Source organism: Podarcis filfolensis, assembly GCF_964270895.1.
Source record: "Podarcis filfolensis genome assembly, chromosome: 8".
Taxonomy (NCBI): domain Eukaryota; kingdom Metazoa; phylum Chordata; class Lepidosauria; order Squamata; family Lacertidae; genus Podarcis; species Podarcis filfolensis.
The window spans coordinates 83,688,382-83,702,795 of NC_139611.1; the positions used below are offsets into that span (position 1 = coordinate 83,688,382).

General features: G+C 51.5%; 1 protein-coding gene across 1 annotated transcript in view; it reads left to right on the top strand.

Annotated features, from left to right (window-relative positions):
• The window catches only part of RINL (Ras and Rab interactor like), a 47,557-nt gene extending 33,723 nt beyond the window's left edge, over positions 1-13,834 (top strand). The window contains exons 9-13 of the mRNA XM_083626993.1: positions 1,160-1,819; positions 5,942-6,256; positions 8,438-8,566; positions 10,333-10,499; positions 12,562-13,834. Coding sequence (XP_083483119.1) covers positions 1,160-1,819; positions 5,942-6,256; positions 8,438-8,566; positions 10,333-10,499; positions 12,562-12,924 — 1,634 coding nt within the window. The 3' untranslated portion in view covers positions 12,925-13,834. The remainder of the gene's footprint in view (positions 1-1,159; positions 1,820-5,941; positions 6,257-8,437; positions 8,567-10,332; positions 10,500-12,561) is intronic.
• The last annotated feature ends 580 nt before the right edge of the window (positions 13,835-14,414 follow it).

Genomic DNA, 14,414 nt, shown 5'->3' on the forward strand with positions numbered 1-14,414 from the left:
ATGGGGGTGGAGACGCTCCTTCAGGTTGAGTGAATACAGCTGGATTGTGAGCCTGGCCTTGCTGATAAGAGCAGATTGTGTCCTGTCCCTCCTGGGAAGCATGTGGACAGAAGGACCATGCACATAAAAGCTGGCAAGCGCCACCCTGGCCTGCACTTTCAGCTGGTAAGGGGTGGGTGGGAGAGACAGAGAGAGAGAGAGAGCGTGCGAGGGAGCACTTCAGTGTGATAACTCAGTGAGTACAGGATGAGACTCTTAATCTTCGGGTCATGGGCATGGCAGGGGTTTGAACTAGACCCTTCTGGTCCCTTCCTACTCGACAATTCTATGATACTATGATAGTCTGTTTTGTATGTACTGTATTTTTCGCTCTGTAAGACGCACCCGACCATAAGACGCACCTAGTTTTTAGAGGAGGGAAACAAGAAAAAAAATATTCTGAATCAAATGTTGTTGAGGAGGCGGCCAGATACAGGATAAAGGAAGTCTTTTATTTGGTTGTTTGTATTGTTGTATGTTATGCTTGTTGTTTGTTATGTTCGTGTTTGATGGGGGTGGATTTCTGGGGGGTGGGGTGGAGGGTTTGTGTTATGCTGTAAATAACATTTCCAAAAAAAATTCACCTGTTCTGGCTTCACCGATAGCTGCGCAGCCTGCATTCGCTCCATAAGACGCACACACATTTCCCCTTACTTTTTAGGAGGGGAAAAGTGCATCTTATAGAGCGAAAAATTCGGTAATTTCAGCCTGCAGGTTAGCGTGCGTTTCCATTTCTGACATATGGATGGTTACTCTCTAACTGCCTGTTGGCTGGCTACAGGTGAGCAAGGTCCAGAGCCGAGCCATTGGCTGATAAGAACAGACTCTGTAATGTCCTGCAGGGCCACCTGGAAGGGGGGTCATGGGGGCAGAGGTACCCGCATTGTCTGTTTGTACCTGGAACTGTAGGAGACGGGGGCCCAGGTGCCATCAGAATGCTGATGACACTTGGCTCTCCGATTCTTCATAACAAGGAGGGACCTGGCGCACCCTGGGGACTGGAGTCCGGATGCAGCGAAGGTTTGCAGTGATGGTGCCAGGCGAGTCTGCTTGGGAAGAGCGCCGCACAAGCAAGAGCAATTTAACCCATCATGCCTTTCTCTTCGCTGCCAACCCTCAGGTGACCCTCTCCTCCGCTCCACCACCGCGCGACGGAGGCCTCTTCATCGCAGCCTGGCCTGCAGCAGTTCGGAAGCCGCCTCTGAAGAGCCGCCTCTGTCCCCCGACCTCCACCCGAAGGAGGTCAAGTCCCCGCACCGCGTCTCCTGGATCGAGGGGATCCCGACCACGCCTCCTCCAGCCTGGCCGCTGCAAAAGTCCAGCTCCGAATCCTCTCTGCTGAGCGAGAACATCTTGCTGCCTCCCATTCCCGAACTCGACTCGCTCTCCGTCAGCAGCGTGGAGGACGAGACGGAGGGGCTCCTCGCCGCGGCCGCGGCCGCTCAGCAGAAGAAGCAGCGCCGCTCCTCCTCCGCCCTGAGTTACAAGGTCCTCCAGCGCCTCTCCGCCGTGGGGAGCACCCTCAGCGGGTTCCTCTCGGCCGAACGCCGGGTGTCCAAGCGGGTGCAGGAGCTGGCCCAGGAGCCGTCCTCCTACGTGGGAGGGCTGGTGCAAAGCTTCGTGGGGCACATCCTGCGCGGAGCTGGGAAACGGCACGCCACCAGCACCGACCTGCTCCAGGAGATCCGGCAGATGATCAGTAACCTCAAGGGCTACCTGTGTGAGAGCTCGGAGCTGCATATGGTCTGCGAGCACAGCGAGGCCGAGGAGATGGACCTGGGTATTTATCGTTATTAAGTTCGTATCCCGCCCTTCCTCTTCGAGCGATCCATGTTAAAAGCAGAAGTCGGCAAATATGCCCTCTTTTTTTCTCTTCAAAATATGGCAGCCCTACTTGAGAGTCGCCTGTTTTGAATAGTTGTGGTTGCTGGCAGTAGTGTAAAGGTAAAGGGACCCCTCACCATTAGGTCCAGTCGTGGCCGACTCTGGGGTTGCGGCGCTCATCTCGCTTTATTGGCCGAGGGAGCTGGCGTTTGTCCATAGACAGCTTCCGGGTCATGTGGCCAGCATGACTAAGCCGCTTCTGGCGAACCAGAGCAGTGCGTGGAAACGCCATTTACCTTCCCGCCGGAGCGGTACCTATTTATCTACTTGCACTCTGACGTACTTTCGAACTGCTAGGTTGGCAGAAGCAGGGACCGAGCAACGGGAGCTCACCCCGTCGCGGGGATTCGAACCGCCCACCTTCTGATGTCCTAGGCTCTGTGGTTTAACCCACAGCGAAAAGTAGAAGTCGGCAAATGTGCCCTCTTTTTGTCTCTTCAAAATATGGCAACCATAGCTGTCAACTTTTCCCTTTTCTTGCGAGGAATCCTATTTGGAATAAGGGAATTTCCCTTTTAAAAAGGGAAAAGTTGACAGCTATGATGGCAACCCTACTTGAGAGTCGTCTGTTTTGAACAGTTTTGGTTGCTGGCAGTAGCGTAGCCATGGCAAATTCAGAAGGGCAGGGTCCTTTAATGGCCACACACCCTTCAAAGATAATACAACCTAAAATTTTAGGTTTAAAATTTTAGGTCTTTATTTTTTAAAAGAAAAATTATTCAGAAAACTACGTGTGCAGCTTGAAGTTTCTGCCCTATCGGTATGGCTGGGCGCTGCCCTACATTGCTTCCTCCTCCCCTCTCCCAATTAACCTCCATCTCCAGGGCTCAGACTCTTTAGGGTCTGCCCTCCTCCACTGCCCTCTCCCAATTAACCTCCGTCTCCAGGGCCCACATCTGTGACGTCACCAGGGCTCCCCTCTAGGTCTCAGATTTGGGTGCTGAAATCTCAGGGTCTGGGGTGCGCTGACTTGGCAACCCCACGACCTCCTGCTCTTCCTCCTCCTCCTCTTGTGCTACTCTGCATGGCCAAGGTTGCAATCTTGGTGGGGGGCAAAGCTCTGTCGACCCCCAAAACAGAAACCGTCACACCGTCAGGTTACCTGCTTCCCGGCAAAGCTGCTTATAAATGTATTTCATCGTATCTCTGAGCAGCCGAAAATAACACCCCTGCCGTTTCCCCTCTGGACCGCGGCCAGCTTGCGACATTGCTATCCGCTCACACGTGGGCCAGAGCAGAGCACTTAGGAAGCTGTGGTTGAAGCTCTGATGCAGCCCACACCGTACGCAGCAGAGGCAGCTGGGAGGGAGCAGATGCAAAGAGGAACCGAGGTAGCTTCCTGGACGCAAAGAAACCCAAAGAGGCTTTGGATTCCCTGCGCTTGTTTGTTTGTTGGGCTTTGGCCCACTTACTGATGTTTCCACCCAGAATACAGAATCAGGTTTCTTAGAATCATAGAGGACCCTCATACCTACAGGACCGCCTCTCCCAGTATGCCCCACGGAGGACTTAAGGTCCATAAATAGCAACACCCTAGAGGTCCCGGGCCCTAAGGAAGTCAGATTAGCCTCAACCAGAGCCAGGGCCTTTTCAACACTGGCCCCAGCCTGGTGAAATGCTCTGTCTCATGAGACCAGGGCCCTGCAGGATCTGATTTCTTTCCGCAGGGCCTGTAAGACAGAGTTGTTCCCCCTGGCCTTTGGCTTGGAATCAACTTGATCCCCTCCCCCTCTTCTTTTTTCCTTTCTCCTCCTGTGATGGAACACCTATTTGGGGACTTCCCTGGCTTTTTTCTGGCCCATGTAGGACCAGTCTGGAAAGTTAGCCTTGGTGAAGACTTAACATTTTCATCCCCCAAAAAGCATTCCATTGAAATGAGGCTGTATTTTAATGTTTTAATGTTGTATTTTAATCTTGTTTTTAAGTTGTATTTCAATCAATTTGTTTTATATCAGGTGTTAGCTGCCCTGAGCCTGGTCTTGGCTGGGGAGGGCGGGGTATAAATAATTTTTATTATTATTATAGAGTTGGAAGGTACCCCAGGGGTCATCTAGTCCAACCCCCTGAAATGCAAGAATCTCAACTCCTGAGAACTTTCCAATTCTCACTTTAAGGGGTGCGAGGAAGCACAGCAGTATAGCTGACTCTTAGCTTAAGCAGGGGTTATGTTCCAAAATTATTGTGTGTAGGCAAAACACACTCTCCCTGCACCTCTGAATGCCATATTGTAGAAGACACTGAGCTTTTAACATATTGAGCCGTCAACAACAACAAAAAAACCCCTTAGCCAGTGGCGGAGCAAGGCTATCGGGCGCCTGGGGCGGTGCGCATGCCAGGCACCCAGGCGCGGGGCCAGCTGGGGCAGGACGCTCTGTGGGGCCTCCAAGGAGTCCGCCCTACAGCTGAGGGGGAGGCAGCAGGCGAACTGTTTGGGCTGCGCGGAACCCGCGCATGCCTGAGCCATCGCTTCACTCCCAGGAGAGATGCGTGACTTGGGCGTGCTGCAGGCCCCACGGTGAGTGCCACCCCCCTCAGAGGTGATACCTGGGGCAACCCACCCCTACCGCACCCCCTTCCTCCGCCCCTGCCCTTAGCCAGCTGAAAATGCAACCTTTCGGTTTTGAATTCACTCTGCGTGGGGCTGCCCTTGAGACTGACCCAGAAACTCCAGCGGGTGCAGAATGCTGCGGCGAGACTCCTTATGGGGTCCTCACTGCAGGATCACATTCACCTGGTGCTATTCCAGCTGCACTGGCTCCCGGTGGAGTACAGGATCAGGTTTAAGGTGCTGGTTTTAACCTTTAAAGCCCTATACGGCCTAGGAACCTCATACCTATGGGACCGCCTCTCCTGGTATGTCCCACGGAGGACCTTACGGTCTTCAAACAAAAACACCTTGGAGGTCCCGGGCCACAGAGAGGTTAGGCTGGCCTCAACCAGAGCCAGGGCTTTTTCGGCCGTGGCCCCGATCTGGTGGAACGCTCTTGTCACAAGAGACTAGGGCCCTGCGGGACTTGACATCTTTCCGCAGGGCCTGCAAGACAGAGCTGTTCCACCAGGCCTTTGGCCAAGGCGCAGTCTGACCCCCTCCTTTGGTAACCCTCACAGAACGCTAGCCCAATGGTTGCCATGAATTTGATTTGAATTGATTTTAGAATGAATTGATTTTAGAATGCTGTGTTACTTTTATTGTTGTTAGCCGCTCTGAGCCCGGCTTCGGCTGGGGAGGGCGGGATATAAATTTATTATTATTATTATTATTATTATTATTATTATTATTGTTGTTGTTGTTGTTGTTGTTGAATTCAAAGTGCAAGCAACCTTGCAAAAAAATGTAGTTATGTTTTAAACTGGAACGCCATCAAACAAAAGGGAAAGTGTGTCTGGTCTCTGGATTCCTCTGACTTCCTCTAGGATAAAGGTAAAGGGACCCCTGACCATTAGGTCCAGTTGTGGCCGACTCTGGGGTTGCAGTGCTCATCTCGCTTTACTGGCCGAGAGAGCCGGCGTACAGCTTCCGGGTCATGTGGCCAGCATGACTAAGCTGCTTCTGGCGAACCAGAGCAGCGCACGGAAACGCCATTTACCTTCCCGCCACAATGGTACCTATTTATCTACTTGCACTTTGATGTGCTTTCGAACTGCTAGGTTGGCAGGACTAGGGACCGAGCAATGGGAGCTCACCCCGTCGCGGGGATTCGAATTGCCGACCTTCTGATCGGCAAGTCCTAGGCTCTGTGGTTTAACCCACAGCGCCACTCGCGTCCCTTCCTCTAGGATAGCCACCCATTATTATCATCATTAAACTTGCCACAACCTTGAAAGCCTCGTCATTGCCTCATCCCCGTGCTAGGGCAAGGAGCATCCAGGTGGCACCATTGCTCCTCCGCTCTGGGGGGAAAAAATACTTGCCCTCCGATACACCACTTGCCTGACCTACATGCTCCACAGTAAGGTGTCGTGGCTTCATTTTCTCTTCCTCTCCCTCTTCCCCTTTCTTGTATCATTTTCCTGCTAGGTTCCGTGGTCGAAGCCGCTCTGTACAAATGCATGCTGAAGCCTCTCCGGAACTCCATCTACGCCCAGTTGCACGAATTCCACGCCCACGACGGCATCCTGGACAAACTGCGGCAGCACCAGGCCACCATGCGGCGGCAGAGCCTGGCCGAGCTGGGCGTGACGGCCGGCGTCCCAGATGCGGCCGCCTTGGAGCGCATCCAGGCCAAGCTGAACCTCATGCACCTGGATTACTCCCCCAAGAAGAAGGAGACGCACATGCTCAAAGTCTGCAAGATGCTCTACGAAGCCATGAACCAGGCTGCAGGAGGAACAGGTAGGGAGGCTGCCTTGGCAACATCTCTCTGAGAAGGGTCAGAGCTCAGTGGTATAGAGCAATTTACAATTTACAATTTATTTACGGCTATTAGCCCATAAAATATGTACAAACATAAAAACACAGGGACATAAAAACAGATATATCCGACAACAGAAGGTGAACACCACGCTGCAAGGGTGGGTCATTGAGCAGAGCCAAGTGACAGCTTGGGGCCAGGAGAGCTCCAAGGGACGGATCACAGAAAAGGAAAACTGAAGACGAACTCCGACATGCACTCTCATCATAACAGTCCGATTAGTTTTGATGTTGTTGTTGTTTTTTGGTGGTTTTTGAGTGTGAGATAACCGCGTTCAGAAATCTCGCCACCTGCAGAGTTACAGAAGGATCTGTATCCTGCAAAAGCAGTGCGGTGTGTGACTCAACAGGCCTGCCAACCAAGCGCAGTAAAGCAGGACCCAGGAATTTAGCCCTGGCTATGCTATGTAGGGGACAGTTGAACATTATATGTGAAAGAGATTCAACAGTTTCCCCGTCACACATGCATAGCGGAGGCACCAAACCCTTGGAAAATCTGTGGTTCAGCAGGTTCGATGGAAAGACATTGAACCTTGCACGAATAAATGCACGTCGGTGTGGTACTGATGAAAGAGATGACATGTATGATGGAAGGCCAAGTGGTGGGGTTATTCCGTGATACCTGGGGGAGCAGACACCCCCACCCCTGACGAGGTTTTGTTGAGTGGTATAGAGCAGCTGGTTTGCCTCCAGCAAGGTCCCAGTTTCAGTCCCCTGCTGGGGAAGGCTTCCCTGTTTGAAATTCCGGAGAGTGGCTGCCAGCCAGTGTAGGCAGCACTGAGCTGCATGGACCAAGTGGCCTGACTTGGGAAGAAGGGCTTTTCTTCTTGCTTGTCTTGAACAACAACAACAACAATAATAATAATAATTTATTATTTGTACCCCGCCCATCTGGCTGAGCTTCCCCAGCCACTCTGGGCGGCTTCCAATCAAGTGTTAAAAACAATACAGCATTAAATATTAAAAACTTCCCTAAACAGGGCTGCCTTCAGATGTCTTTTAAAAAGAAGATAGCTGCTTATTTCCTTCACATCTGAAGGGAGGGCGTTCCACAGGGCGGGTGCCACTACCGAGAAGGTCCTCTGTCTGGTTCCCTGTAACCTCACTTCTCACAATGAGGGAACCGCCAGAAGGCCCTCGGTGCTGGACCTCAGCTTCCGGGCTGAACGAATCTCCCAACATTCAGCTTCACCAAACGCCCCTGAGTTCCCAGTACAGTAGTACCTCGGAAGCCGAACGGAATCCATTCCGGAAGTCCGTTCGACTTCCAAAACGTTCAGAAACCAAGGCGCGGCTTCCGATTGGCTGCAGGAAGCTCCTGCAGCCAATCGGAAGCCGTGGAATCCCCGTCGGACTTTCGGGTTCCAAAAAACGTTTGCAAACCAGAACACTTCCAGGTTTGTGGTGTTCTGGAGCCGAAACGTTCAAATCAACAATTTCGTTATGTATGGGACAATGACAATAAAGATTATCGTATCATAATGTACGACTGTACAGTGGTACCTCGCAAGACGAATGCCTTGCAAGACGAAAAACGCGCAAGACGAAAGAGTTTTCCATTTTTTGAGTCGTTCCGCAAGACGAATTTCCCTATGGGCTTGCTTCGCAAGACGAAGCGTCTTGCGAGTTCTTGCGAGTTTGTTTCCTTTTTCTTAAAGCCGCTAAGCCGCTAATAGCCGTGCTTCGCAAGACGAAAAAACCGCAAGACGAAGAGACTCGCGGAACGGATTAATTTCGTCTTGCGAGGCACCACTGTACAGTGGTACCTCGGGTTACATACGCTTCAGGTTACATACGCTTCAGGTTACAGACTCCGCTAACCCAGAAATAGTACCTCGGGTTAAGAACTTTGCTTCAGGATAAGAACAGAAATCGTGTAGCAGCGGCGCAGCGGCAGCGGGAGGCCCCATTAGCTAAAGTGCTGCTTCAGGTTAAGAACAGCTTCAGGTTAAGAACAGACCTCCAGAATGAATTAAGTTCTTAACCCGAGGTACCACTGTATTATGAGAGAAAGAGACAATCATTTCTCTACATCCGCTTTCCTTGCACCTGAACAGTAGGGCTGGCTCTGACGATGTTCTTCCCTTTTCCCATTTTCGGAAGAGCCTTTTGGCGCCGACGACTTCCTGCCGGTTCTGATCTACATGCTGGTGAACTGTGATGTGGTTTCGGTGCAGCTGGATGTCGAGTACATGATGGAACTGATGGACCCCAGCCAGCTGCTGGGAGAAGGTAACCCAGCAAGTTGTGCCAGACCTAGATCTGTCCCTCCAGTATCCTGAAATGATCTGGATTTTTGCTAGGTACTGGACTTCCTCCTAAAGTTTAGGGTTAATGTCTCTAGGAGACCCCAGAAGTCTCTGCCTCATGTTGTCAGGAGCGGGTGTCAGGAACAAGCCAGCAATAAATGATATGGCATAAGTTGACTCTTTATTAAAGGAAACCAGGTTGAATCAGGAGACCAGGCCTAGTGAGCTCAGCACCTCATCCCAGTATATCTTGCCCCAGGTACAGAAGTGGGAACTGAAGGTCCCTGCATTCTCACAGTTCCCTAAGTCTCCTTCCCAAGCAATCTGGGGCTCTGTTGTCTTCTCTCTCTCTGCTCTCCCTTTTTCATACCTCTTCTGGTTCTTGGAGACCAGGGGGGAAGGGAGCTTGTCACAGCAGGAGGGGGAGACCCCCTGGCTTCTTCCCCAGCCTGCCTCACCTCTGCCTCTTGGCCCCCTTCCTCTCCTACCTCTGATTCTAGACTGCTCTCTGCCACAGACTCTCCCAGCTCACGAAGCCCTGTTCCCTCTTCAGTTTCCAACCTCCTCTTCCCCATCTTCTCCCTCTGACTACTCATTGCCGTCCCACCACCACCCCCGGGCTCTGAGCCTTCTTCTCTTGGGGGATCCTCTATCTGGTTCCTCCCACCATTCCTCTGCATCCAGCCAGTCCATGACACACATATAGGGAATACAGCACAGGTGAGAGGGAGCTGTTGGACTTCAGCTCCCATCATCCCCAGCCAGCATGACCCAATGGTCAGGGATGATGTGAGTTGTAGTCCAGCAACATATTTTTTAATTTTTTTATTCATTTATTGAATTTATATACAGTCTTATACCTACCGTATTTTTTGCTCTATAAGACTCACTTTTTCCCTCCTAGAAAGTAAGGGGAAATGTGTGTGCTTCTTATGGAGCGAATGCAGGCTGCGCAGCTATCCCAGAAGCCAGAACAGCAAGAGGGATCGCTGCTTTCACTGCCCAGCGATCCCTCTTGCTGTTCTGGCTTCTGAGATTCGGAATATTTTTTTCCTTGTTTTTCTCCTCCAAAAACTAGGTGCGTCTTGTGGTCTGGTGCGTCTTATTGAGTGAAAAATACGGTATACAGTGGTACCTCTGGATGCGAATGGGATCTGTTCTGGAGCCCTGTTCGCATCCTGAAGCAAACGCAATCCGCCTCTGCACGTCTGCGTGGGTCGCGATTCGTCGCTTCTGTGCATGCGCGTGACGTCATTTTGAGTGTCTGCACATGCGCGAGCGGCGAAACCCAGAAGTAACGCGTTCTGTTACTTCCGGGTCACCTCGGAGCACAACCCGAAAACACTCAACCTGAAGAAACTTCAACCCAAAGTATGACTGTACATATGGCAAGCCACGGGTTTTGCATCCCTAGAACAGAGGGACGCAAAGCCACACTCCACTTCTACTGCATTTGAGTTAATTGAACTGCGCTGATGTGTACTGAAGCACACCAAGCGATGATGTCTTTGCCAACGGGCACAGGATTAGCGTTTCTATTTTCGCTCTAAGGAACATTCTGGCTCAGGGAGTGGCCCACCTGGTGGACAGGGCCGAGAACAGTGGCCCAGGTGTCGCTTCTGTGCTTAAGCCAGGCCTGAGTTCAGTCCTTTGAAGGGTTCGGATCCAACAATGCACAATAGCCTTCCTGAGCCCGTGCATCTCCATCCTGACGCGGGTTTTCTCTTCTCCCTCCCTCTCGCGCCGCAGGAGGCTATTACCTCACCACCTGGTTTGGCGCCCTCTTCCACATCGAGAACTTCCAGCCAGCGGCCACGGTGACGCGGCAAATCAGCATCGAGGCACAGCGCTCCATCCATCAGTGGCATCGGCGCCGAACCATCCACCATCACCACGCCAACCGGCGCCACTCCCAGGTGAGGCTGGAGTCTGCAAAAGAAGGCCTGTGCTGAAGTGCTAAGGGCTAAGAAGTGGGAGAGAGCAAGGGATTCTGGGAGCCAAATTCCGGCATGGGGTGCGGAACTCAGTCAGGCCAGTGTAGTCCCTCCCCCACACCGGTTCCTCACCTGCCAATCAAACTGACATCACAATGATGTCGGGTGACTTTTTTTTTTGGCTACAGGGTTTGAAATCAAGCCATGCAGGCAAAGGAACAACTTAAAGGGTGCTTGGGTACCGTGTTCCTGGTGTGGATGGAAACGGGGAAAGACTGACATCTCTTGGGGTTGCAAGTTCACTCTTTGGTATCAAATCATCTTTACGGGCTGCCCATCCACTACCGGGCCGGGTTCAAGGTCCTTGCATTAATTAGCTGAGGTTCAGGTTGCCCCAGGGACACCTTTATATCCTAGCCCAATCCCTGAGATCATCTGCAGGAGCGTCGCCAGTCATCCCTCAAGTTCATAGTACAGTGCTGCCTTGGTTTACAACCTAATCCGTTCCGGAAGTCAGTTCTTAAACCAAAGCGTTCTTAAACCAAGGCGTGCTTTCCCATAGCGGCGGAGGACTCAATTTACAAATGGAACACACTCAACAGGAAGCAAAACATGTTCTGCTTCCAAGGCAAAGCTCACAAACCAAAACACTGGGTTTGCAGCGTTCTTAATCCAAGTTGTTCATAAACTAAGCTGTTCTTAAACCAAGGTACCACTATATCATAGAATTGTAGAGCTGGAAGGGACATGATCATGGAACATCCAGAAAGTGTAAGAGCTGCAAAAGAACAGGAACCCTCCCCAAAATATTATTATAAATGAGCCTCTGACATACGTACCTTAAGTACATCTACAAACTCATCGAGAGGTGTGACCTTGATTTTGCTGGGTAATCTTGTTGTATCGGGTCTCATATGAGACAAACCCAACTCTCATCAACGAAAAGACTCCTTTCTCTTTTCCAGTCTTTCATATCAGCCACAGGTGAAATTCACAACAATGTCCCGTGGAGAACTGGGGAAGACTAGCCAATTGCTCGTGAAAAGATCTCACTCCATATTCTGCAAATAGAAATATTTTGATACCGTACTATACTACACTGAAATGTAGAAAGGTTTCTTTGATTGTCCTTGAATCTCCCTGCCACACTTGCCATCTAACATATAACACCGGTCCTGAAAGACCTACCTTGGCTCCCAGTACGTTTCCGAGCACAATTCAAAGCGTTGGTGCTGACCTTGAAAGCCCTAAATGGCCTTGGCCCAGTATACCTGAAGGAGCGTCTCCACCCCCATTGTTCATAAGGTCCAGCTCCGAGAGCCTTTTGGCGACTCCCTCACTCTGAGAAGTGAGGTTACAGGGAACCAGGCGGAGGGCCTTTTCGGTAGTGGCACCCTCCCTGTGGAACGCCCTCCCATCTGATGTCAAGGAAATAAACAACTATCTGACTTTTAGAAGACGTCTGAAGGCAACCCTGTTTAGGAAAGTTTTCAATGTCTGATGTTTTATCGTGTTTTTAGTCAGATGGGTGGGGTATCAATATAAAGGTAAAGGTAACAGGACCCCTGACCGTTAGGTCCAGTCGCAGACGACTCTGGGGTTGCGGCGCTCATCTCGCTTTACTGGCCAAGGGAGCCGGCGTACAGCTTCTGGGTCATGTAGCATGACTAAGCCGCTTCTGGCGAATCAGAGCAGTGCACGGAAACGCCGTTTACCTTCCTGCCGGAGGGGTACCTATTTATCTACTTTGACGTGCTTTCGAACTGCTAGGTTGGCAGGAGCAGGGACCGAGCAATGGGAGCTCACCCCGTCACGGGGATTCGAACCGCCGACCTTCTGATCAGCAAGTCCTAGGCTCTGTGGTTTAGCCCACAGTGCCACCCGCGTCCGGGGTATCAATAATACATTATTATTATTGTTGTTGTTATTATTATTATCTGCTCCTGCCACTCCAATATGTTGGAGAACCATTGCTTCAATGGCAGGCCTACTACCTCAAGGGCCTTGGCCACATGGTAACTTCTTGCTTCCCACCCCCCTTCAGAACATCCTCTATGTCTCCTTCTGTGAACCCTTCAACAACCAGAAGACCATCTCCGTGCCCCCTGACATGACAACAGCATCCGTGTGCGCCGTGTGCGCCGAGAAGTACAGCGTCTCCGATCCCGAGTCCCACGGCCTCTTCTTGGTGTCGCACGGCTCCTCTCAGCTCTTGGCCGGGGACAGCTGCCCGCAGAGACTCCGCTCAGAGACCCTCCAGACCCAAGGGGGGCTCGGGAGTTTCGTCTACAAGCCCAAAGACAAGGGGCTCCCCGCTACCGCCGCTCCCCCTTCCCTTTCAAACCCTGACTGCTCGACTGAGGCCCGGGAGCCCCTCAAAAGCAAGGACACGGGGCAACCGGATTGAGCGTAGGCCTCGGAACCTTCCGGAAACTTCCCCAAAAGGTTGACCAAGCTTTTGGGTTTCTGACTGGGCGGAAACTTCGGGAAAAGCTGAGAGACTGGGCTATAAAACGTCCGCCAGGAAAAGTCTCGGGCAGAAGACCTCAGCCCTGAAGTACTGATAGCAGACAGGGTGATGAGCCTTTCTCCTTTGCATGGAAGCTTGTGAGGGAGCGGCCGCCATTTTGTTTTTTTACTACTCCTGTTGCCCTGCCAGAGTTCCCTCTTCCGTTTAGACCAGGGCTGACCAGACTAGTAAGGATAAGTGGGAATCTTAAGTGGCATGACAGTTGAAGTGGTATGAAACTGCTTTAAATGCCTAGAGCATATGGGGCCTTAAGGCAGGCTTAGCCATCTTGGACTACTCTAGATATTGTTGGACTACAACTCCCATCATCCCTGGCCATTGGCCTGGCTGGCTGGGGCTGCAGGTGGCAGGAACTGTTCAGTTCCAGTCTTCTCACTTTCTCATTTTTCCCCAATACCTTGGAAGTTGAACGGAATCCGTTCCGGAAGTCCGTTCGACTTCCAAAATGTTCGGAAACCAAATCGCAGCTTCTGATTGGCTCCAGGAAGCTCCTGCAGCCAATCGGAAGCCCCGTCGGATGTTCGGCTTCCAAAAATAGTTCGCAAACTGGAATAGTCACTTCCGGGTTTGTGACGTTCGGGAGACAATTTGTTCGGGAGCCAAGCTGTTCGACTTCCAAGGTACCATTGTATTAAATCCAGCTCTCTACATTTCGAAGTGATTCACAATTTCCCAAAAACCGTGACATTTCATCAGCATCATATTGCCGATTTCTCCTAATAAACACATCTTTGCATTTTGGGGGGGGGGTGCACATTGCTGCAGCCTGTTTCCTCCCCACACCCAACGCTGTGTGTTTCTGAATGTCATTTTCACAAATGCCTTCATTTTTATTCACATTGTGTTTTCCCCCCTCATCCATGCACTTTTGTAAACCTTGACTGGAGAACTGCATGGCAACGTTTGGTGAAGGGGGAATGTTGACGGACGGCTGCATTTTGGTTTGTGCAGTGTTTTGGAAAGTGAGGCAGATTTGGGCAGATTTGGCTTTGAGTGCATACAGAATCCTTCGTCCGTAGCTGGGGCTGATGGTGATCGGAGTCTAGAGCATAGCTGTCAACCGTCCCTTATTTGGCGGGAAACTCCCTTATCCCAGCAACGTGTCCCGCCACTGTCCCTTATTGATGATGTCCCTTAAATTTCCCGGGTTTCAAAGGAAGCAGCTCCTCTCCCTCCCTCCCTACCAAGGAGGAGGGAGGCTCCAACTGTGTTGCTTGGCTGCGTTGCTCACCCAATAAGGAGTCTAAGAACGACTGGGGGGTGGAGCTTGCATGCCTTGTGCTGATCAAATTGCCCGCGTTGCCTGGGGACTCGCCTTTGCTCAGCGCTTCCCAGCGGAGAGGTGACGGTGGTTTTCCTTGCTGCAT